General features: G+C 42.6%; 1 protein-coding gene across 4 annotated transcripts; it reads left to right on the forward strand.

The window, feature by feature from the left end:
- The first annotated feature begins 3183 nt into the window (after nucleotides 1–3183).
- LOC136530857 (cation-chloride cotransporter 2-like) lies at nucleotides 3184–21282 on the forward strand. 4 transcript variants are annotated; one of them, XM_066523568.1, is made up of 13 exons: nucleotides 3184–3600; nucleotides 5960–6108; nucleotides 6290–6368; nucleotides 6456–6547; nucleotides 6953–7067; nucleotides 7416–7516; nucleotides 14640–14701; nucleotides 17753–18004; nucleotides 18083–18197; nucleotides 18329–18523; nucleotides 19196–19596; nucleotides 19881–20042; nucleotides 20127–21282. In XM_066523568.1, exons 2-13 carry the CDS (start codon nucleotides 5963–5965, stop codon nucleotides 21221–21223), a joined length of 2817 nt encoding a protein of 938 aa, XP_066379665.1. In that variant the 5' UTR covers nucleotides 3184–3600; nucleotides 5960–5962; the 3' UTR covers nucleotides 21224–21282. The 4 variants fall into 4 exon arrangements, with proteins under 4 accessions (XP_066379665.1, XP_066379668.1, XP_066379667.1 ...); XM_066523571.1 differs by having other exon boundaries at nucleotides 17756–18004; XM_066523570.1 differs by having other exon boundaries at nucleotides 3184–3456.
- Nucleotides 21283–24174: the final 2892 nt, after the last annotated feature.

The raw sequence follows: 24174 nt of genomic DNA on the forward strand, positions 1-24174 counted from the left end.
GGGACTAAAGGTATCACATGGGTCAATTTAAAAGGAGAGTGTCCAGGACTTTGTCACGTGTGGTATACAGCTGAGTTGGTAAGGAGTTTATGCGCGAGGAGAGAGGTCCTGAGTTTGAATATCATACACCACAAGAGAGGTCTCCCTAGTATTTCGTTTATTTTTTCTCCTAGGGATGAACCTTTAGTTCCGGTTACGTGCCCTGCTAATCCCGGTTGGCTGCCACGTGGTGATGGGCGCTTGTAATCTGCGTGCTATGAGCAATTAGAATGTTGGCATGTTGCTGAGTACCATGTACAACTTCTTGCGTTGATCCATGTAATCTCAACTGTGTTGTAATGTTAGTTGATTTATTTAAATTTGCTTCAAGTCCTGCCAATTTATGAGCGTTTAGCATCCATTGCGTGGTTTCGGCCTAACTCTTTGAAATCAAAGCTGCCAACTCGTCTACTCCTCTCTGTATGCTGCTATGTGCTCTCCATTGACTTGGATGGTGTTTGTTTCATTTGGGCAAATTTCACCTGCAAGACTGTTCCTTTCAAAGTGCAAAATTCAGGCACGGTCTTACTATGAGGAACAGAAACCTGGACATAATTGGAATTCAAATCAAAGAACCTACAAAAGTTAAATAGAGAGGCCTCTCTTCATTTAAGCCTAAATGGAGCCCCCCCCCCCCCCCCCCCCCCCCCCCCCCCCCCCCCCCCCCCCCCCCCCCCCCCCCCCCGTATTCAGAAATATTCATTCAAATCTAAAGAATGAAAAATTGGGATAAAATGAAGTACGAGGAAGGAGAAAGAAGTAAATTCCATCCACCTAGGGTGACATCCTTCTCTGGCCACCTCTAGCGAGGTTTGATTAGGGTTGCTGGTTGGGGAGAGGATATGTGTCGCTTACTCGCTTATGGGTTTAGAGAGATCTCTAGGAGAGGCAGTCAGGACCACAATGGCGATGGTGTGTGGGCGAAACGGTGGGCGGTGGTGGCACCACCACCGGTGGAGGCTGGTTAGGGATGGTCGGTGGGGGGAGATTGAGGGTGAAGACAATAGAGTGTGGTGGTATGGGATTAGAGGAGGAAGAAGACTAGATGTTGGTTCAATGTATCGGGTCAGGTAGGGTTCTCATTGTATCCTTAACGAGAACACTCTCTGGGTAGTTACTTTCCTCTCATTATGCTCACAGTCATGGGTCTAGCAATTTATTCCGAAATTTAAGAATAGATACCCATTAAAACTCACCTTTTAGAGGATTCCACAAATCAATAAATTATGTTCTTTTTTATATTTATTCACTCCCATGATACAATATTCATCCAACTCGTCTTGTCAAACAATATATATTTTGTCTATATCAATATCTATCTATTGATCCATCCTATAAGAGTGTTTTATATATTATATTAAGGCTATCCATTGTGATGTTTAGCGTTCTCGATAGCCATGGGCAATGTGGACGATGTACTCAGTGTCGGTCATGGGGTGCCTATCTTATTCCCAAATCTAAGAGCGTCATCACTAGTTGAAAAAACAATCCCTTTTTTTTTCTAAAACATATCATATAAGGGAATAAGATCAAAAAAATAATGCTTCAATAGACCCCTTTTCTTATCCTTTTCCCTAGTTTTTTTAATCCCTCAAAAATCTCTACCATTCCCTCAAACTAAGGGGAATAGGGGGTACCCCTTCGTCCCCTTTCCCTTTCCCATAACAGTTTCTTTCCCACTTCATCTTCCATCTCTTTGCATCCACCACCGTCTCTTCTCGCATCTAGCATCACTGGTGATGGTTCAGTGTCTGGGGGCTGCTGCAGAGGCTGATCACTAGCTAGAATCGGGTTGTCATAGCCCCAGCTATCTTTCCCTGAGCTCTTGTCGTCTGGAGTATCCCGTAGCCCCAGCTGCCCGCACTTGACCACATTCACCACTGCTGCAATTGCTCCTTGTCCATCGTATATGGAGTCTGCCGCCGCGTTCCAAAGCGCTTCAGGACAGCCTCCTTCGCTAGTGGTGATGCACCCATGCCATGTCCCTTTGACTATGCCGCCGAAGAGGAAGCTCAAACCGGCGAAGAAGAAGGCTGGGATGAGCAGGCTTTATCGCACTAGGTCGCTGGGGCCGAGAAGGCGAGCCACAACGACCGTCACACCGAGGCCGCCGAGGGCCGAGCAGGCAAGCTATGTGGACTCTGTCACGCTAGAGTTCCTGCCAGGGTTGACTCATGAGTGGGCGAGCCACGTGGGCCACCGTGTCGCTACCGTGCTAGTTGCTACCGCTAGAGTACAAAAGAGAGAACGCCGATTGAGGGAGATAGGAAAGGGAGGAGAGAAAAGGTTTTCCCCGTGAGGGTCAGACCTAAAGGGGATGGATTTTCTCAATCTACTACACCTACAACAACACTCCCCTAAAATTACCAATCTTGTTTTTTCTCAATCCTAGCATATTTTAAGAAAAAAAGAGATTTGGTGGAGATGCTCTTATATATGTGAAAAATAAAAACATTCATACATTCCAATTCCATACGCCAGCTTCTAATAATGCGGATTAAAAACTAGTGTTCCCTAGAAATAACGTGAGCTAACGGTTAGTATTTTGCATATATAAGAGCAACTCCAACAGCCTTTGTATAATGCTCCTTAAAACCCGGTTTGACGATTATTGGCCAAAAAACACTTCCAACAGCTCTTGTATCCTGTTTTCTTTTTTCCCCCGAGCGCTATCCCGGCTGTCTCGCTGGCTATCTTTTGCGAGCCGTGCCTGCTGGCCATCTGCGGCTTCCATGCATGGTTTTCTCTCCCATGCGCCTAACTCTCCTGTGATTGGCTAGCACATGTGATCCCATCCTATTTCAAGCGCCAGGAATAAGTCAAGTAGGTGAAAATTGATAGCAGTTACTTGATGTGGCCAACTTTTTGAATATAGAGGATGAAAAATAGCTAAGCTGTTATAGATCTCTTCTCTTTTGAGGACTTTTCTATTTTACATAATGGCTAAACTGTGAAATTGGGCTACTAATTTTAGATGAACTCTTGGAGTTGCTCTAAGTGAGAAGTGACTGGAGATGAGCTTTTTTCGGCTTATATTTTGGTTTGGGTGGAGAGGAGCTTTGTGCGGCTGATTTTGAGTTGGCAAAACTAAGTATATTTACCACAATTGCCACCGGTTAAAAACAAACTTTGCATGCCATTTGTGCGTTTCCTTCCCTTCGCGTTCTCCCGCAGCCGGAATTGCTAGGGCTTGCTGGCCGGCGCCGCCCGGCGCCTCCGGTCAGGTCGCAGGGCGCCACCACGTACATACACTCATCCGTTCCCTGACCGGGGCTCCTGGGAGAGGTGACGGCGAACCCGCTCCTCCGCTGCCGTAGAGATCGTCAGGCTCCGGCCGCCTCCGACGTTGCTGCTGCAGACGAGTCCGGCCGGCCTACCTCGGACCTCCGCCCACTCCTTGCCGCAAAGCCGACGTACGTGAGCATCTCCTCTCCTCCTTGGTCTCCCAATCAGATCTGGAAAGGCGTTGCTCAGAGGTTACAACTTACAATCTCCTTGCTGCAATTTGGATGGGAAGAACTGTGCATTAACTTGTTACAGTTTTTGCCTTGAGAATTTCACGTGAGTTTCTTGAGCATTAAATAAATATACTGATATGACATAATATTGATGAATAGAGTTTCATGGAAGTAGAATGATTTTTATGGGAATGAAACTAGTCCACACTGTTTCCAACACAAATCCCCACTAAGACTGGCCTTAACAACTGCAGCTTAAAGACAAAACACAAGATTGATTACTAGTAGCTCTAGCTAAGCTGATGACGCTGGATACTGCAACTGGAATTAATTCATCTGGCTATATGTTAGGAAGAATCATTTTTTTCAGTAGCAAATCGTACAACATGCCTAACTTGTTTAGTAATGGTATATCCTGCTATGTTCTGAATTTGCCAGCCATGTCCTTCTATGTTCTGAATTCTTTCCTTTCCCCTGAAATTTCCATGCACTGTCTGTTAGTTCAACTGTGTAAGCACACCCTGTTTATTGTTGTGTAGTCATGTACATTTCATTTTCTCATCTTCATGAATGCCGGAAGCCTGTTAGTGAGTTAGTAATATTGGCTGGTTGCAATGATAATTCTGTATAGATGGAAAAAGGGACAAAAAAAAAAAGGAAAGCCACTGCAAAATTGGATGCCATTGCACATAGAGCGTGGATAGAGATAGTTTTGGAAGAGATCGCTAGCTACCCAGAACAGGCCATAAGGTTACACACAGAGCCTGTTGAAGTTTGAAGAACAAACTGCAGGGTCCTACCGTCGTGGCCAACATAGAAATAGGTGGGATAGATGCCCTCAGAGCTGAACACAGAGCATGAAAGACTTTGAAAATCCATGCCCCGAGGTTAGGGGGTGACCCTAAAATTTGGACTATTGCTACAACTGAAGAGTGGTGGAATGGAAAGATTAAGGTATACACGAGTATATGTTTATTTTTTCTCAGTTGATGAGCATTAATTTTTACAAAAGGATTGACATTTGTCTTTTATTTAGAGGGTGGCCCCAGCTTGTAAGAAGTATAGGCATGCACCATTGGAATATGAAGATGGGTTAGATGTCATTTTTCATATGTCAACACACTCAACATGCACCAACGAATCTGCGGAATTTGCATGAGTGCCAGGTGTGGATCGTATGGGCAGTCCGGGTCTGTTGACAATAATTCACCTATTGCAATACCCATTGGAGACATGGGGGAAATGAGTTGCTCAAGGATATATCCAGCAAAGAAATCTGTCAAGAATCAAGCACCGATCGGCTTCGTCCTAAATCAATGTCCCGATGGCCTATCCACCATTGATAACAAAATTAATAAAAAGCTTACAACTCTGGCTGCTATCTCAACCTCATTAGGCAAGTGGGTTAAAACCAGTGTCACTGATTTATACATCAAAGCCCCAGTAAAACATGTGTGGTAAGCACTTATGCGTGTTACCTAGAACATAACCGTCATCCCAATAGCTTAATATCTCCAATATCTACCGCAGCAACATGGATAGATACAACATTGAAATAGCTTGCTGCACTCACCATACATCTCAATTACCCTGTCCCTATGTCCAATATAATGCCTAGACAAACCAAAATTACCCATTGCATCCCCTACTTGCTACCTAATATTACATCGACTTTTTTTTAAACAGTGTGGGAAATTAGCGGTACACTATCACCTAATTAAGTGCCATAGCGGATGAGCCAAGCTCCATGGACAATAGCCAGGACCCCTGCTTGCCAAGGCATGGCTTTGGTGCCGGGTCCTCCTCATTGATGCCATTGATCCCCTCATGCTCCTAGGCCAATGGAGGGAGCTATCAATTGATGCCATAGCCATGGGGCGACAGATGTGAGATCCAGAATGGGTCAAGTGAGGCTAGGAACCCAAGGCATGGAGTTGTCTTTTTAGTAATTTGAGTTAATACCATGGTGCTTTGTCGACATTGGTTTAGGGCTTGCGATAAAGAGCCCATAAATTGAAATACTACCCTATCGTTTTCTCTTGTATTGAGCCCATTGGCCATAAAAATTATGCGAACTAAATTATGTAGGACATTGAACAAGACCTGTTGTTTGATTTAAATTGAATGAATGGAGTTTTTTGGCATGTTAGTTTGGACACATGGCTGTATACTTTGAAATGACATTGGTTTGATCACTTGTTCTTTAAAGGAATTATGCAAGCTTAGAGCCTAGACTAGAAGTGCAATTTTCCTTGTGTTGGTTGATATTGCACCAATACTTTCACCGTCGTCAAGTCTAATGTAGTATAACAATGTAGCGCCATCCTAAGCTTCTCCAATTATTCTAGATAGTGGTCATGTTCCTCTATTATCCATTTATGAGTTTTGAAAAGAAAACTATTCGGCTTTGGTGTGAAATGTGCAAGAACTTACATGCTTATATATAATTCTTTATATGATAGGCCATGAAGCCTAGTGCTAATCAAAGTATTGACCCAAGAACACAAATGGCTTCTTCAAATGGTCATGCTGTACCTAATGTATGTCAAAGTGATTCAAAGCTTGAGCTCTTTGGTTTTGACTCTCTAGTCAATATTTTGGGACTCAAGAGGTATGACCACTTGTTCTACTATTTTCACCACATTTACTAGATATTAGGGTGTTTTTGTTACCACTTTGTGTTTCTTTTGTTAACCACTTGATATTTAAGGAAATGGCTAGAAACCTAAGGCTATTTATTTTACTCTACAAATGAAAAGGAACGTGCCATTTATCTAATTGATTATGAACAGTATGGCAGGAGAACAAGCTCAGGCAACATCTAGCCCTAGGGACAGTGAGGATGTTGAGATAGCCATTGGATTCCCTAAGGTTTTTTGGTCCATATGCGGGCAAAACACTTAACTCTTCATAAACATAACTCTGTTGATAATTACATTTATTTTATTTGGTGTATAGGAAACTGAGCCTAAACAAGGCACCTTGATGGGTGTATTTATTCCATGTCTGCAGAACATCTTGGGAATAATATATTATATTCGTTTTACTTGGTATACTTCTACTATCGTTTTTATTGTGTATGTGTTGCATTAGTTTCTAGATAGTTTTCCAGCTTAAGCACACCAGCTTTCATTACTGTATTCATATTTTCATATGTCATCAAGTATCATGTAAAATATAACTATCTGTTTTTGGCAAATATCCTTTGTGCTACATTTGCTATCTGTTTAGTCATTAGCAGCGATCTATTTTCATAGTTAACCAAAACCTTAGAATGGTAAGGTTGTAATCTTATAACCAAATCTAGATATAGTAAGTCAATAGTTTAAATTTTTAGTTTCAAGAAGTTTTGGCATTTTGAAATTTGTGCTTCATGGCATTGTCTATTTCTTATGGACAAACTAACAATATATTCCAATGTTCAAGAATTGACAATTTATTTCTATTTACCACAGGATTGTGGGTATGGGAGGCATATGGCAGTCACTTGTTTTAGTCGCATTTTGCGGTGCATGCACATTTTTAACTGGATTGTCATTAAGTGCAATTGCAACAAATGGAGCAATGAAGGTATGCTGAATATGGGTAGAGTTAGTGGTAGGTGAAGTTTCTTGAAGTATGTTACAATTCACATTTGCAAATCAATGAGTTGTTCTATGTTTGTGAAATATGTGAGACGGTGAGGTTAAAATATAAAATCTAACAAATAGTAAAAATATTTAATGAAAATCTCAAAATTAGAAGAAAAAAAATCTAAAAATTTACTAGAATTATTTGCCTTTCCATATCCTCTTTGTATTTTCTCTGTCACCCGCTTGTTTAAAAATAAATAAATTAGTTCACAATTTGTTGTATTTGAATGGATGGCCTAGAAATTTGAACACCTATAGAGTGAGATATATTTTCTTTTATTCTCAGGGTGGTGGCCCTTACTATCTAATTGGTCGTGCACTTGGTCCAGAAGTTGGGATTAGTATTGGGTTGTGCTTCTTCCTTGGAAATGCAGTAGCTGGAGCTATGTAAGTTCACGTGCTTATTTAATTTTCTCAACATGCATGTGAATGTTAGAGAAATGATATGTGACCCTCAGGGCCTAAATCCCCCTAAATCATTAATCATAGTTAGGTGTATATAATTGAAAGGATCAGTCACACCCGATTTTAAGGATAAAATGGGATGCATAATCTTATGTGCGCCCAGAGATCAGTCTCACACATAAGCCAACAAATTATAGACAGTATCATCATAAGTGTTTATTATATCACGTATAATATGACAGAGTCTTCACATAAATGTAGCGAAAGTATAAAGAAAAATCTCTCGTGGAAGCTCCATATCACAGATACGTCAACTGGTTGACCACAAGTCTAGTAATTCTCAGGAAAGTCGTCATTACCATAGCCATCTATTACCCATCCGGGATTTTTATCCAAATAATGAAAGTAAACAAGCGTAAGTACGTGTCGTACTCAATAAGTGTAACATGAGGTTCATGAGGCTCAAAAGGCTTGACACAGGTTTAACAACATTCAACTTTTAATTGTCACAATTTTAGCATAAGAGTAGCAACAAGTTGTTTTAATCCCATAGTAAAACACATGATCAATGTAAACATGAATAATGAATAGCATAAACAAGCCAGTAATAGTGATCATCTATTTCATAAGGGTTCCAAGGCCGCTCGTGACCGTGAGCATGGCTGATATACCAGTTTTACACTCTACAGAGGTTGTACACTTTCACTGTGAGTCGTGATACCCATATGCCCGGGTTAATTACTCCAAAAACACTTCCAAGGTGAGTAGGCAGGGTTCACTATGAAGCCTTTCAAAGGTTCGTCTAATAAGTTAGGGCCATTAGATTCACTTGGCAAACAGACATAGGACCCTCCTGTCGAATGACACAATTCCATCATGGCTATACACATAAGAGTAGAGGTTGTCCTATACCCGATTCGTCAAGCCATTCTTACGCCATAAAGGTAACCACTAACAAGCTAGAAAAGGTCCTCATACTGAGCTAAAGCCAGAGCCATGTGGCCCTTACAGATATACTGTAAGTCCCGGATAATCACTTACAGATAAGTCCTTAGAGAGAGGAATCTGAAGCATTTAGAAAGTAGCTAAATACCCTAACCCCCTGTTTCTAGGTTGCTAAAAAGTCATATTTTAATGTTTATTGCATATACCATTAGTCAACTTATAAGATCACGGTTTAGTTGAGCACTGGCAAAGCTACCCAATGCATATCCCATAGGAGACAAGGTATAAGTTCAATTCTAGAAAATCCCTATCAAGGTGACACATGCAGTATGAATTAAATGTATTAAAGTTGATAGAAAACAAGGATAATCCCATGCTATATTTGCCTTGAGCAAAGTGTTTCTACTGATCCTGCTCGTCAAAGTAGTACTATTGATCACCCATGAATTGCTCACTGTCTATACTCGATAATCACAGCAACAAACAAGCATCCAGAAGCAATCATGCAAAGCAAACAAAGGCTATAGATTAGAACAGTACACCAATCAGCATAAAATCAAGATGAAAAGTTTGTAAAACAAATCTACGTCTTGCTACGAACACACAAACATGAAGATCACGAAAATCGGAGCTAAAATTAAAAAGTTATGAATTAAACAAGATTTCCTTTATTAAAATAATAGATCAAATCTAACCTCGAATTTTAAAAGTTGAAAACATATCTAACAGTAGGATGAACATGTAGATTACTAAATTATGAATCTAACACAACTTGAATGTATCAAATCAGAGTTAAAGCAGAGAAGTTATGGCCTAAAGAAAATAGTGGCAAAACTATAAATAGACGAAAACACATTTTGAATCTACTAGAAAGAAACTACGGTTTCAGAAAACGAAAACGTATTCTGGGAGTGCACCATGGACTGCGGGTTAATTTTGCAGAAAACAGAGGGTCTCTTTAACAAAATTGCAGGGACTCTTTAGCAAAATCCCCAGCCAAAGGGGTATAAGCTGATCTGAGCCGTCGTGTCAAGGATGGACGGCTCAGATTTGAGGGGAAGGAAAGAGAGTCACCGGCGGTGAGCTAAGATGGCGGCGCATGGTCGGAATAAGCAGGGGACCTCGCCAACGTTCGTCGTTCATGACGTTTTGGACATCATCGGTCAAAAAGAAAGCACGGGGAGCAAGAGGAAGACACGACGAACTCACCAAGGTAGGTCACAGCGGCGCGGATCGGATGGAGGCAGCGCGCGGCTTGGCAGGGCGGACGGCGACGAGCTAGGGTTGCAGCGCGCTTGCGAGCTCTGGGACGAGGCGGCGGTGCACTAGGGTTAGGCAGGGGAGGTGCGGCATGGCTCAGGGCGGTATTTATGAGGGGTTCGGGCGTGGCGCACACGCTAAGGCGAGGAAACAGGGCGAAGACGGATTCCACGGCGGCATCGGAGTCCGGCGCAACGACGACTCAGGTAGGGGATGGCGCTGATAGGTGGTCCCGGCGTGTTAGTCGCAGAGAAAGAGAGGGACGCTGCCACACGGCTTCAACTTTGGCTAGGCCGGTGGGAATGGGACGGTGCCAAGGCGGCGAAGAGGGGAAAGGAGAGACGGCCGCTAGCTGGGCCAACAGGCCGAACTGGCTGGCTACGGAGGGTGCAGAGGCAGGCCGAGGGAGAGAGAGGGAAGGGAGCCGGGCCACGCGAGAGAGAGGGCAGAAACAACATAGCTAGCCAGCAAAGGGGAGAGGAGCAGGCCTTCAGGCTAAATTGAAGAAGAAGATGATTTACCATTTTCCAATTCCTTTTCCATTTTCTTAAACACCATTTTAAATCCAATTTTATTTCAAATTTAAATTCTTTTGCAAATTTCAATCAAACCAAAGCATCACAAGTAAAATATGCAGCAGCATGTATGCACATACATGTATGTAGACCTACATTTGATTTTATTTTTAACAAAGTTATTATTTTTCTAAATTTATTTGCTCACAAAATGCATAATTAAATCATTTTCTCCTATTTTAAAATCATGCAAATTTTAGGGTGTTACATGATCTTGATTTGCTAATGATAACCTAGATGGGGGTAGACTGAATTGGTGGATCTACAATTTTTTTACAGAACTTTGTGGGAACATGACTCGTAACCTGTTGCTCACTTGGTTTTGCACCCAAGTGATCAAGATAAAGAAATAAACTTGCAAGAAAGTAACTCACTTAGTGCTACAACTCGAAATGTACCTAAGTGCAAACCTACAACAAGAACAAGCATTAGGTGCTTCTCTAGCTGCAACTAGCAAGACAAGAAACAGCCTAGCCCTAAGAAGATACTACTGGCAAACTAGAAGCTACTTTCTAGATGGATTGATAACTACAACTGTGAAGATGATGTCTTAATGAAGCCCACGTCTTGGAGCACCTACAAGCACTAGTGCACATAACAAACACAAGAGATAGCATGAAGGGGCAAAAACAAAAACACAAGGGAAGCATAGTTACATGGAGCACAAAGGGAACACAAGATTTCTGAGGTTTGGCGAATCCATTAATGGTTGTCTATGACCCCATATCAAAAGACCTGGGCATTCGGTTAGACCAAATTGATCGTTTTCTCGATCATTTGCAAATATCGGTTACCCAAAATTGTAAACCAACCAGTTCTTGAAAAAACTCAAGACTAGGCAGGATTTAGTCTTTGGTTCCAACCGAATTTGACTGATAAATTAATCATAGAAAACAAAACAAGATGAATCGGAGAAAAAAAAATGTGTATGTAGCCATAGTGCTGGGGGAATCAAGCGCGTCAGGATGCTAGGTGAGGCGATATGGGTTAGGGTGCCTCGTTGACGCTGTTGAACGATGGGGCAGGACACCACATGAGGCCACCATGATGAGGGGTTGAGGGCGTGTTGTCATCGTGGCCAGTGGCGGAGCCAGGAATTTTGTAGAGCCTGGGCGAGACATAGTTCCATGCTATTTTGTGGAGCCCAGGCGGGACAAAAGACCATACTAATAATAATAAAAGTAGCGCATGTAAATATTTACCATACTAATAATAACGACGCTAGGTAAAACAGCACATATAAATATATATATATAACATACAAGCAAAATTAGACAGCCACAATAGTTTTAATTTAAAGCTAAAAGAATCTTCTAGTACACAAGTTCATCTAGCGACTCAGGATAAAAAATGAATATAAATTCAAGTGCTGATTGGTACACAATTTAACCAATTTACCTTTTTGGCTAAGCGCCTAAGCCTCCTCCTCTCTTCCATTTGCGATTTTTGCTGCAAGTGCAACTCAGAAGCGTGGTGTGGTGCCGTGGTAGCACTGAGCGTGGTGATATGAAACTGGTGGAGCTTGTGGGGTTGAGGGCTTGGATAGTGAGAAGCACACCCGAAAATATTAGCATGGTCCGAGACCAACCCAGAACAATTCTTTTAATTATTATTCAACTAAAAACTAGTGGGTAGCCTCCCATGCATGGTCCTAGCTCGAAAAGAGTTGACCCGACTATGCCTATATGGAAGTTATTGGGTTAGTGGGCATGGATTTGTGGTCCAAAAACACCGGCCTTTTTCAATACGGCACGACAAATGCTCAGGTCCACCGACTTGTAAGGCCCAAGGACCTAATTGTAACATTCAAAGACCTTAATTTATTTTTCTTGTGTAAGTCAATCTGATGCAAGTGCAACAGATAATATAGTGCTTGCTAGTTGATCGTCAATTTTTAAGGTCAATTGTCTGGTGCTTTATTTATTTTTTGTTTCAAAACTCTTTCAATTCAACCTCTTTGGGTTTTTAACTTTTGTCTTCACATGATGATGGATCTCTTGAGCGCTCTAAGATACTTTCTAACCTAGCAGTTTTAAAGAAATTTCACAAGGTCTATAGAAACTGACTTGTCTGATTTTTGCAGAAAGCATATGTAAATGTAGAACGCCCCCACACTTCTTTTATCATGAACCAAACTTGGTGTGCTGCTTTGTTAGGTGTTGCTTGACTGGTTCATGAAGCTCCTACAGTCACAAACAAGCACAGCCAAATAGTCACAAGTTAAAGCATAACAAAATAGGCACAATTGAAAGCACAAAGAGGTGGTAGAATCATGAAAGTGAGACAAATCAAAACAAGATACAACGATCAGTAAATGGTACAACAATAAGTGGTGCAACAACTATACCAACAGCCCTCACAAACTGTCCTCTACTTGGACCCTACATCTCCATTGAGTGGCCGCAAAGGTCAAGCTCATGTCCAGTCTCTCTAAACTACCACTTCCCTTGTTGATCTTTTCCCTTGTAGGGCAAGATCGTAGCCCTCACAAACTATCCCACTACACTCCACAGCCTTGGGTGCTTGCCAACAATGCCTAGCCATCTAGGAGCCAAGCTTCAAGAGTAACAAATGCTTCAGTGATTGCTTGACACAGCCACAAAGTGTGCTCAAAGCTTGGAATCAGCTCCCAAGTTCTAACTCATGCTCACACAACTCAAAGCTCACTCTCTAATCCAAAGGGTATCTCACTTAGACTCAAGGCGCATGAAGGGAGGAATATACGATGCTCTCAAGGTTTTCTGAAAATTAGATGGACGTGGAAGGCATCGGCAACCCCTCAAAGTGGGAGGGGATGAGTATGTACAAATACTCGACTCCCATAAAATAGCTGTTGGGGTTAAAGTCAGTCTAAACTGGCCTAGTCGGTTTCTTTCAAAACTAGCCATTGCTACTCAAACGTGCGCTAGCTAGTTTTACCAGCTTTTTATCCAGTCTTTTCTAAAACTAATGTTTAACACTCGAGTATCTTTCTAGATTTGATTTGAGCATTTTTAGGCCTTGTCTAGTAACCAATGTTGCATCTCTTTTGAGTACGACACACCTATAATTCAGGTTAAATATATGCAATTAATTCATACTTGAGCCTCTAATTCTTGAAATTGTGCGATCACTTCAATCTTCATCATCTAGGGGCCTTCAACATTGCCATTTCCAGGAGCATGTCCTGGTTGAGCTTGTGACTTAGGATGTTCCAAACCATGTGATCAAGACTACACTTTTTATCCATAAGTCACTTGTTCAGATGATTTAACAATGATTTCATCTTGCATATAACATGAGCCATCATAGCTCGATTAGTTCATTATCTCAATGTAAGTACTCTCTTTTTCACGTTAGCCATGGTACCTCGTCCTCCAAGCAATCACTTGCCCTTCACCTTCGCTTAGTGCCTCAAAGCTATTTTCTTGCTACCTTCATCCTATCGAGCCATCCTCAAATCACACCATGTCATGAATCAACATTAAGCACTCAACTGAATTCCATTTCTTCAATACTGTGATCCTCACTTGAATATCAATCTTGAGATCAATCAAACTTTGATACCAACAATCCTTGATCAATTCAAAGTCACAATTTCAATATCTTCATACAATGAAAAAGCCTCATGTGTGAGACCAATTGATATTTATCAAAGCATGCCTCTTTTGTTATTTCCACGTATTTGTCAATTCTTCATTTTGTCAGTCAGTTTTTGGACTCAATTCTCATTTGCATTTCATTTGAGTCCAACACAATAATCAACCTAGGACTAAGTACCTGCATATGATCTCATCAATTACATTAGTCCAATGATCGTGGTGTCATTCAATCCACCAAATCCCACTTAGGGCCTAGATGCACTTTCAGAACTACATTCAAAGGTTGCCACAACTCACTAAAACGTAAACTCAACATCATATAACTAGGTTTGAATTGCTTGTTTTCTTGCACATATATGGCCTGGTGACCTGATCTTCTATGAGTTGGGTTCCTAAAAATGCTACTCAAAGCTCAACAAATCAAATTAGACCTTTGGCAATATTGTGGTTGAGTGCAAAACCCTCATGTTCGCATATGTTCTTGAGAATTTATAACATGCTTATTAATAACTGTTAATTTAGGACTAAAGGAGGAAATAACTATAATATTACATGGTGAAAAATGAATCTTGGTTCTTGCAATGTGAGCTTAATCAAGTTTCAGATATAGCAACCTTGAGCATATAATTCCATTCTTTTATGAGTGGAGTGCATGGATGCATTAGTATTTTTCTCTATTTGCTAGCCTTCTCCCATGGAGATATTATGACCTATTATGTTCTTATTTGTGATCCCTAATTTTAGGTATGTGTTGGGAGCTGTAGAAACATTTCTAGATGCTATTCCGTCAGCTGGGTTCTTTCAAGGTACTCAAGCAAGTTTTCTCTTGGTTTTCTTATGAATATTTTTATGTGTGGATGATCAATTTGTATATCTAGAAAGACAATACCATAAAATGAACAGTTCTATCATTGAATGTCCAGTGTTGTGAAAGATACATGCAATGCTAACATGCTAGTCATATAGTTTGTCTGTATATGCGCTTTATGTGTCGTATGTTCCCATAAAAATAGCTACTACTAAATTTAAACGAAAAAGTCTATTTACCCTTGGTGATAGGAACAACAATTAAATTTAGATTTGATTGCAAGTTTGTCATACTAGTTTGGTAAACTATGGAATCTGGATGTTTCTTTGGCACTATTTGTCGAATGGTTGCAATTGTGGCGGAAAGGGTCAAGGGATCCTGATGTGATTTTTCATTGTTTTTGTCTCCAAGTCAGATGGATACGCTATTATAATGACCACCCATGGGCAGAGCTAGGGGTATTCCCCTGTATTCCATGGAATACCCAAATTTTTCCTAAAAAAATAAATATATGTATATAAATATATACATATAATTGAAGGCAATTGGAATTGATAGATTGATTAGGAGGCGAATAGGCAGGTTACATATATAGGCAAGGAGGGCCATATTGGTTTATAGAATCATGGCCACCGTGGGATCTCCTTGTCTAATATAATATCAATCAATCTATAATTAACCATAAAGGCTCAAATAGCCCATGCACCATACACGGTTGTCTAACAATAATTGTACAGCATGTTGTAAATTCGTCCAAAAGCCTAGTCGACCTTCTACCAGCCCATGAAGTCACTAGAAACTACATCCCCTCTCCTGTCTCCGCTCTCCCGTTTGGCAAATCGGCGTCCTTCCTCCGTGACACAACACCTCAGCAGGCGAGTTGCGGCGCATTGACTCAAAAGTCAGAAGCAGTGGTCACAGTGCAGCCAGCACCCCTCTCTCGGCTCCCCCTCAACCCTGCTGTCTGCTCGACTCTCCCTCAGTGGCTGTCACTGCAGTGTCTACAGTAGCCAGCACGGCAGTACCCCTCTCCCTCAGTGGCTCGGTACCCCCTCCTAGCTTCGCTCGACTCAGCTTCTATCTCTCCCAGATCTGTTCTCCAGTCCAAACTCTAGGCTTCTATGTTCAGATTTCGTTTTCTTCTCTAATTTAGAACAAATTGAAATCTTGATTGATAAAATCTAGAGTCAATCACTGTAATCTAATTTTTCTGCATTGTATTCTTGTTATGGTCGTTGTGTTATGAACTTATGGTCCAATATATTGCATATTTGTATTGAAACTTTTTTTTTGTATGTGGAATACCCTACTGTAAAATTCTCTGTGACCCCCGTTTTTTGTTATATCTGATAGACAGTAAAGCCAATAGGCTTAGCATGAGCTCGGCCAGGCGGAGATCAGCACGGACATCAGTGAAAGAGGGAAAAGGCTTCTGTCGAGTGACGAGCTGCGACATGAACTGGAAGCGTTCATTGAGTCCGCGCAGAACGTTTAGCACCAGCGTACGGTCCAGAATGGGCTCGCCAAGGTCGGCAAGGGCATCCGCCATATTCTTCATCTTGCGACAGTATTCGTCGATGGAGAGGGCGCCCTGGCAGAGGGTGCGAAACTCGGCGTCGAGCAGCATGGCGCGTGACTCGCGGTTGTTGAAGAACTGCTGTTCGAGGCCGAGCCACGCCGCCCGAGCAGGGATACCGTCGCGCTCGTGGACGACGTCGAGGAGGTCGGGGGAGATGGTGTTGAAGATCCACGAGACGACGACGCAGTCCATGCGAGACCACGCCGCATCGTGGGCATGAACGACATCGCTGAGGACATGGTCCTTCAGGGCGAAGCGACCGAGGGCGAGCAGGATGTAGCCACGCCACTTGGAGTAGTTGGAGGACTGCAGGTCGAGGACGATGGGAATCAAATTCTTGATGTTCTGCACAGCGGCAGCCTGGCTATGGAGGCGAGCAATGGCCACGGCTTCAGAGGTGACAGAACGCAGGTCGTCGTCATCGGAAGCGTCGTCGCGGAGCGATTCAGCGCGGAGCCGTTCGCGGAGGGCGGAGGCCTGCCGCTCCAGAGCGTCGGCCTGCTCGCGCTCCGCATCGAGGGCGGCGGCGGCGGCGCGGACGCGTTCCTGAGCATCGGCGGCGGACTTGAGGAGGGCCGCCTCCTCCTGGAGCTGCTGGGACCGCTCGGCGTTAGAGTCCCGCAGGGAGGCGGCCTCGTCTTCCAGCTTCTTGACGGCGGCGAGGGCTTCGTCGCGAAGCTTTGCCGCGGCGGCGGCCGCCGGGGCGCTGGAGCTCGAACCGCCGGATGGAGGAGCAGCCATGGAGAGGAGAGGGGACGGGGCGCGCGCAGCGGCCGACGAGGGGCGCGCGACGGCCGTCCGTCGAGGGGGCACGCGGCGGCGCGGGGCGTGGAGCGCGAGGCGCGCGCACGACGCGAGGCGGGCGCGGGGTGCGAGCGGTGGAAAAGCGGAAGCAGGGGAAAGGGTACAGGACCAGATTAGTCTTCTGATACCATGATAGACAGTAAAGCCAATAGGCTTAGCATCCTTTATTATGTTTACACAGGGGATTACAATATATAGAGGCCCAAGGGGCCTGTTCACATAGCCACATAGGGTGGCGTACAGCTGACTTAAATAGCAGTAAAAGACTAGCACAAAGACCAAAGGGATTAGTAGCACAGTAATCTAACAATATCCACTAGCTCAAAACCAATCTTAGGAAGTGCCTGGGCAACAAATATCTAATATTTGTGGTGTTTGGATAGGAAAATTACATTTTCATATTTCTCATGGGTTGGGATAATTCGAGGTGCAAGTAAAGATTATAAATAATTTATTTTTACTAAAGAAATGTCTAGGAGATTATTTGTTACAGTTGTATGAAGTGCAATTTTTTTAAATCAAATCGTTAGTAGCAAAAGGGAACCTTTTTCTTTGAAGTGTTGAATTTGTGTTTAGCTTACTTTTGCAGTGGTCATGTTCTTCATTCTAAGTTCTGTTTATGTAATATTTTTATTTAAATTAACTTGTAGAAATTTTATTTAAAAGCAGAGACTGTAACAGTGGTCAACAACACATTAGTAAATGGTACAACAAAAAGTGGTGCAACAACTATATCAACACCTAGTCTGCATGACCTCCAGATCTATGGTGTCGTCGTGACCATATTACTCTGTTTTATTGTATTTGGCGGTGTCAAAATTATCAACAAGGTTGCACCTGCTTTCTTAGTACCAGTCCTCTTCTCAATACTATGCATTTATATTGGCGTCTCCATTGCACCAGAGCCTGGTGCTTCAAGTAAGTAGTCCTTTGATTATTATTATTTTTGTATTCTTTTTTGCATTGAACTTTTACTGATGTATTTCCTTCCTATAGAGGGAATCACTGGGTTGAGTATCGTTACACTTGCGGAGAACTGGAGTTCAGAGTACCAACCTACAAACGATGCTGGGGTTCCTGATCCAAATGGGTCAATATATTGGGATTTTAAGTAGGACCTTCTCTGCTTTTGACACTTATATTTTGAAACCTTCCAATTCGTGACATAATAGTGTGTCTCATTCATATTTATTAATCTATAATCAATGCACACCTACTGACAGTTTTCTATTTTTCTTTCAGTGCATTGTTAGGACTCTTTTTCCCAGCAGTTACTGGAATCATGGCTGGTTCAAACCGGTCTGCTTCACTGAAAGATACACAGCGTTCCATACCAGTTGGAACATTAAGTGCTACCCTTTCAACTACACTGATGTATCTGCTATCTGTGTTTCTTTTTGGAGCCTTGGCTACAAGAGAAGAGCTTCTAACTGACAGGTTCCATATTCCTTAGAAATATAGCATCACTGGTTTTGCATTCTAATGACTGTTGATAGTATGTTTCCTAGTGGTAGATACCTTTAGCTTATTGAATCTGTGACATCAAGGGGAAGTGGTGGATGCTTTACATGCGTTGGCATTTAGCACTCTTGCTATCCTACTGCACTTGGTGCAAGGAACCTAAACCTTTCTACTTGAATAAATGGCTTATTAGAGTATTGCTAAAGAATCAATCTTTCTTTTTTCAATTTTGCTGTGATTGCTGGAGTGCTGACAAACTCTGGTGGTTATTTGAATTTAGCTAGCAATATTGTTGCTGCAGCTTCTTCTCTGTTGTTGTCATGTGAAGTGCTACATATGAGAAATGGAACATGCTTAAATCTTCCATGAGTGCCATTTTCTTGCCTTTGGAATTTAAGGGGAAAAACTAATTCAGAAATGCAGCAGCTGTTTATGTGTCTGAAGTCTGAACCACTGAATTTGAATGTAACTAGTAGTAGGTACTCATATTCTGTAGGGAGAGTGATCTAATATACTATAATATGATCACACAATTTGAATGTTGAAAGCTTGAATTCTCCAATTTCATAAAGTACATTGTGTTGTTTCTTCAGACTAGCTACTATTCATCTTGTGTAGTCAGCTCCTAAACATGCCTAATATATGCAGGCTTCTTGCTGCAGCAATTGCTTGGCCTGGTCCAGCAGTAATTTATATTGGAATTATTTTGTCCACTTTGGGTGCAGCACTACAGAGCTTGACCGGGGCTCCAAGGTTACTTGCAGCAATAGCGAATGATGACATCCTTCCCATTCTTAACTGTTTTAAGGCTTACGAAGGGTCTGAGCCTCATGTGGCAACTCTGTTTACAAGCTTCATATGTATTGCTTGTGTTGTGATCGGGAACCTGGATCTGATTACACCTACTATCACTATGTTTTTCCTTCTGTGTTATGCTGGTGTTAATTTGTCATGCTTTCTGCTGGATCTCCTTGATGCTCCTAGCTGGCGCCCTCGTTGGAAGATACACCACTGGGTCCTTTCGCTGATCGGTGCATCTCAATGTATTGGTATGCTTCTTCATTCCTATAATTTTGTTTGTGACCATATTTTATCGAAAATATATGTATACATGTTATAATCTGTAAATAATATTGCAATAACATCTTTAGAAGCATGTAGAAATTGAAGACTGAATCACAAAACAAGTGTACACAATTTGAAACTTATGTTCATGGAACTGTTATCTGTTTTTTTCAAAGGTTTATGTCTCAAATAATTATATCCTTGAGCTGTATAAAATATTTTGTATAGTTTGAGTTTAATGACAGATAATTTTCCCCTAAATATACAGTTATCATGTTTATGATCTCATGGACTTTTACCGTGGTCTCCCTTGCCCTCGCAAGCCTTATCTACTACTATGTCAGCTTAAAAGGAAAGGCTGGTGACTGGGGAGATGGATTTAAAAGTGCATACTTTCAACTGGCTCTGCGAAGCCTCCGATCGCTGGGAGGTAGAATATTTTTGCATGGAAAATAAACATTATTTTGCTGAGCTACAAGCTCCATGTTATATAACTATCATTATTTTCATGCAGCAAATAACGTACATCCAAAAAATTGGTACCCCATTCCTCTTATATTTTGCCGCCCTTGGGGTAAACTTCCAGAAAATGTCCCGTGCCATCCAAAACTTGCAGATTTTGCCAATTGCATGAAGAAAAAGGGCCGTGGCATGTCGATTTTTGTGTCAATCATTGATGGTGACTACCATGAATCAGCTGAGGAAGCAAATACAGCTTACCGTCAACTTAGTGCCTATATTGACTATAAGCATTGTGAGGGTGTTGCTGAGATTATCGTTGCTCGCTCAATATCTGACGGTTTCCGCAGCATTGTTCAGATAATGGGCCTAGGCAACTTGAAGCCAAATATTGTTGTCATGCGTTATCCTGAGATATGGCGTCGCGAAAATCTAATAACACAGATACCATCATCATTTATCAGCATCATAAATGACTGCATTATTGCTAACAAGGCTATTGTTATTGTGAAAGGACTTGATGAGTGGCCTAATGAGTACCAGAGACTGTATGGGACCATTGACCTATACTGGATTGTGAGGGATGGAGGACTAATGCTTCTGTTGTCTCAGCTCCTACTCGCCAGAGATGGTTTTGAAAGCTGTAAGATTCAGGTATTCTGCATAGCAGAAGAGGGTACAGAAGCTGAGGAGCTAAAGGCTGATGTTAAAAAGTATCTGTATGATCTGCGGATGCAAGCTGAGGTTATTGTTGTGACCATGAAGTCAATGGAAGCACATTCTGAGATCAGCCCTAATGCTAAGAAGAATCCCCAAGAAGAATACGCAAGCGCTCAGGATAGAATCAGAGCATACCTTTCTCAGATGAAGGAGACTGCACAAAGAGAAGGGCGGCCACTGATGGAGGATGGCAGGCAAGTCGTGGTAAATGAAGAGAAGGTTGAGAAGTTCCTCTATACGATGCTAAAGCTGAATACAACTATCGTCAAGTACTCCATGATGGCGGCCGTGGTGCTGGTGAGCCTCCCACCACCACCTCTGAACCACCCGGCCTACTGCTACATGGAGTATATGGATATGCTTGTCGTGAACGTCCCACGGATGCTGATAGTTAGGGGATATAGAAGAGATGTTGTAACACTTTTTACGTGATCAGATTTGATACACATGTATAAGCTACGACCTAGTCCCTTTTGGAGGTTATACATACCGTTTCAGTGTGATGGTGGTTGCACTCATGCTTAGCTAGCTGCATGGATTTTACTGCTGAGTTTGGAATTTGGAATCCATTTAGCAGATGAATACTTGCATAGGATTTAGTTACATTCTTTGTAGACTGAAGACATTTGCACGGAGAGAAAATACATAGTCTAGAGATTATTTTTTATATAGAGATGCTCCAATGCTGTGTGTATTGTTTTATTTTGTATTCCACAGTAAAATATAAAATAGATTTTCTATTTTATATTATTTAGAGAAAGGATGTAACTATTGATGTACATATTTGGAACTATTTGTTACAATTTGAGTTATGTAATCATATAAATAAATGTTGAAGTGCTAGCTAGATTGAACTATTTCTCATTCTCCTCTCTTGTAATATAAAGGCTAGGGTCATTGTTGTAATAAACATTGAAGTTATGTAACATTGATGTACATATTTGGAACTACTTGTTATTACAATTGCTTTCTTGTAATTGAAGTTCATTATCGCAATCCATTGTTTCTCAAAGGCTGGGTAGCATCAGCATATACTGGCTGGTTTGCTGTGCATGTCGAAGCCCAGAAAGGCTAGTGGCGAAGTGCGCTCACTACATTCCTAGGTCAGTTGGTAGTTAGCTTGCTTGGCTTTTACGTAGCAGCAACCAATATGGATCGCCTTTTTTCCAATTAGTCATAGAGAATTAATTACAAATTAATTAGTCATAGAGAACAATAGAAAATCTGAGTGGCTTGAAATTTTGTAAAGAAAAAGTAAATAATTAAAATGCACCATTTTTTGACAAGTAAAATTAGACATTACCTATATATAAAATATGGCATACAAGAGACATAACTTAATTAATGATGTTCTAGGTGCGCGACTAGAAGCAGAACGAAACAACAAAATCAGCCTAACAAGAAAAATCCGATCCAGACGTTGCCAATGCGCAAGCATGTGTCGATGCGTGATTATATTGGAACTAGCAAGCGTTGTCTTCCTCTTGGCAACTGTACAAGTTAGAGTTTCTGAGCGGCGATGGGGAACCTCTAGTGTTCTCCGGGCTTAGAAGGAGGGATACGGGGTGGCAGCCGGACCGGCGGTGGTGGCGGTTCTACTGGTGGTAGCGAGACGACAGGGGGCCATCGTGCGAGCGATGGAGAGGACATCCGTAGGGCGGTGTCGGTGGCAAGGGGCGAGGGATCAACATATTCCTCCTCCGAATGAGATTAGAGGAGGGCGGAGGCTGGCCGGTGAGGAAGATTGGTGGGCAGTGCGGTCAATGACCGGTCGCCACCAGTGGTGGGCGAGGCCAGCGGCGGGGCAGGGGCAGTGGTGGAGAATCCTCTGATTCCAATTAGGGGAGGGTGGGGAAGGAGCGGCGGGGTGGCTGGCTGGCAGCAGAGGGTCGGGGGTGTGGGCTGGAGCAGTTTTAGGTAGTAGAAGAAGCAAAATAAGAAGAAGATAAATCCGCGCATCACTATAGTGGGTGGCCGGACTCGCATTGATGAAGGTTGCGGGCATAGAGATGGTGGGTGAGTTTGGTTACACTGTTGCGTGAAGGAGAAAAACCGACTATATATATAGCATGCATATAATGTTAACCTAACACTACATACACTTTTCTTCCAGTTTTTATTATTAGCAATCTATGCCTAGTCTTTCCATCTCCTAGTCTCTCTATAACATGTATGTCTAGTCTACTCCGATACAGACTCTTTGGAGTTTGGTCGACTTCCTCGTTCCAAGCTTGTGGCCACAACGTAATCTTGGACTTAGACCTTTGGACTGTTGACATGCTTTGCGCCGTCACTGACTCACTGACAACCTTAACCGTTAGGAGTCACCGGAAAGGAAGAAAAGGGCAATTTGATGAATAATATTTTTCTCTCTCGCTCGCCTGCCGTGACATCAACGGTTTTGTGTGCCAAAAAAAAAAACTATCCCAAAAAATTGCAGGAAGCGAAACCCTCCTCAAACCCTAGGACACCACCCCTCCCCAATTCCAAGCCCCGGCCGCCGCCGCCGCGCTTCACACCCTGCGACAGCGATCAGCGATGGCGTCAGCTCTTGGCCTGCGGGCCGCGGCGTGCGGCAGGATTTCACCATCTGACGTCGACGTGCTCCACCTATGCCACCCCGTGGCACTCCGCACTCCCCCTGGCTCTCGGAATCGGAAGCCCTCCCGCGTGCTCCGACGCCGCGAACTGGAGGTGCCTCGACTGCTCCGACCTCCGGCGACACTGCCCGCGTTGGCGCCGCTTCAGGAGGTGAGCTCATCGCCGCAGTCTGCGCCATCGATCTCCCCGTCACTGTGAGTTCCTCGATCCCTCCCTCGCTCGATGCCTCTATCATTTTCGAATTGTACGTGCCTTCGATTTCTGTTTTCACTTTTCAGTGCGATACGTCTGCGATGTCTTGCTTTGCTTCCATCCTTAATCCGCGTTCCTCAATCCTCCTCCTAGTACGGGAGTATACTTTGCAGTATGGGAGTTCCGCAACCCAGAGCTCCAACCGTCCTAAGCTAGGGTCATTGTCACTGTGTCAGAGGACTATCGCTCCATGTTCGTGACATTCTATCGGGGTCAGGCAGTCCAACGAGACGAGATCTTTAGCTACTTTATGGAGTATGTTCTTGAAAGGGTTAATTCTTGAATGTTGTGCCATTTTGGACTTGATATGTGCTTGACATTTCCCACATGCTTGTTTTCACCGGGAATCCACCTCTTCAAGAAGCAATTTTGGTAGAAACTACGAACACTAGGTGTCTACACAATAAAAAAGTTTATTAGTTCAGAATACAGTAGAAAACAAATGTCTAATGGATAATGATAGATAGTGGTACATGAATATTATGGCTACCCGAAGTAAAATAAACGAAGAAAGTATTAGTCATTTATAA

The sequence above is a fragment of the Miscanthus floridulus genome, unplaced genomic scaffold (genome assembly GCF_019320115.1).
Source record: "Miscanthus floridulus cultivar M001 unplaced genomic scaffold, ASM1932011v1 fs_222_1, whole genome shotgun sequence".
Taxonomy (NCBI): domain Eukaryota; kingdom Viridiplantae; phylum Streptophyta; class Magnoliopsida; order Poales; family Poaceae; genus Miscanthus; species Miscanthus floridulus.

Bases quoted from the DNA above. Each gene is read 5' to 3' on its own strand.
- LOC136530857 (XM_066523568.1), top strand. From the start codon at position 5,963: ATGAAGCCTAGTGCTAATCAAAGTATTGACCCAAGAACACAAATGGCT. The intron at 7,068-7,415 runs GTATGCTGAATA...TTTTATTCTCAG, and splicing joins CAACAAATGGAGCAATGAAG to GGTGGTGGCCCTTACTATCT. The intron at 20,043-20,126 runs GTAGAATATTTT...ATTTTCATGCAG, and splicing joins AAGCCTCCGATCGCTGGGAG to CAAATAACGTACATCCAAAA.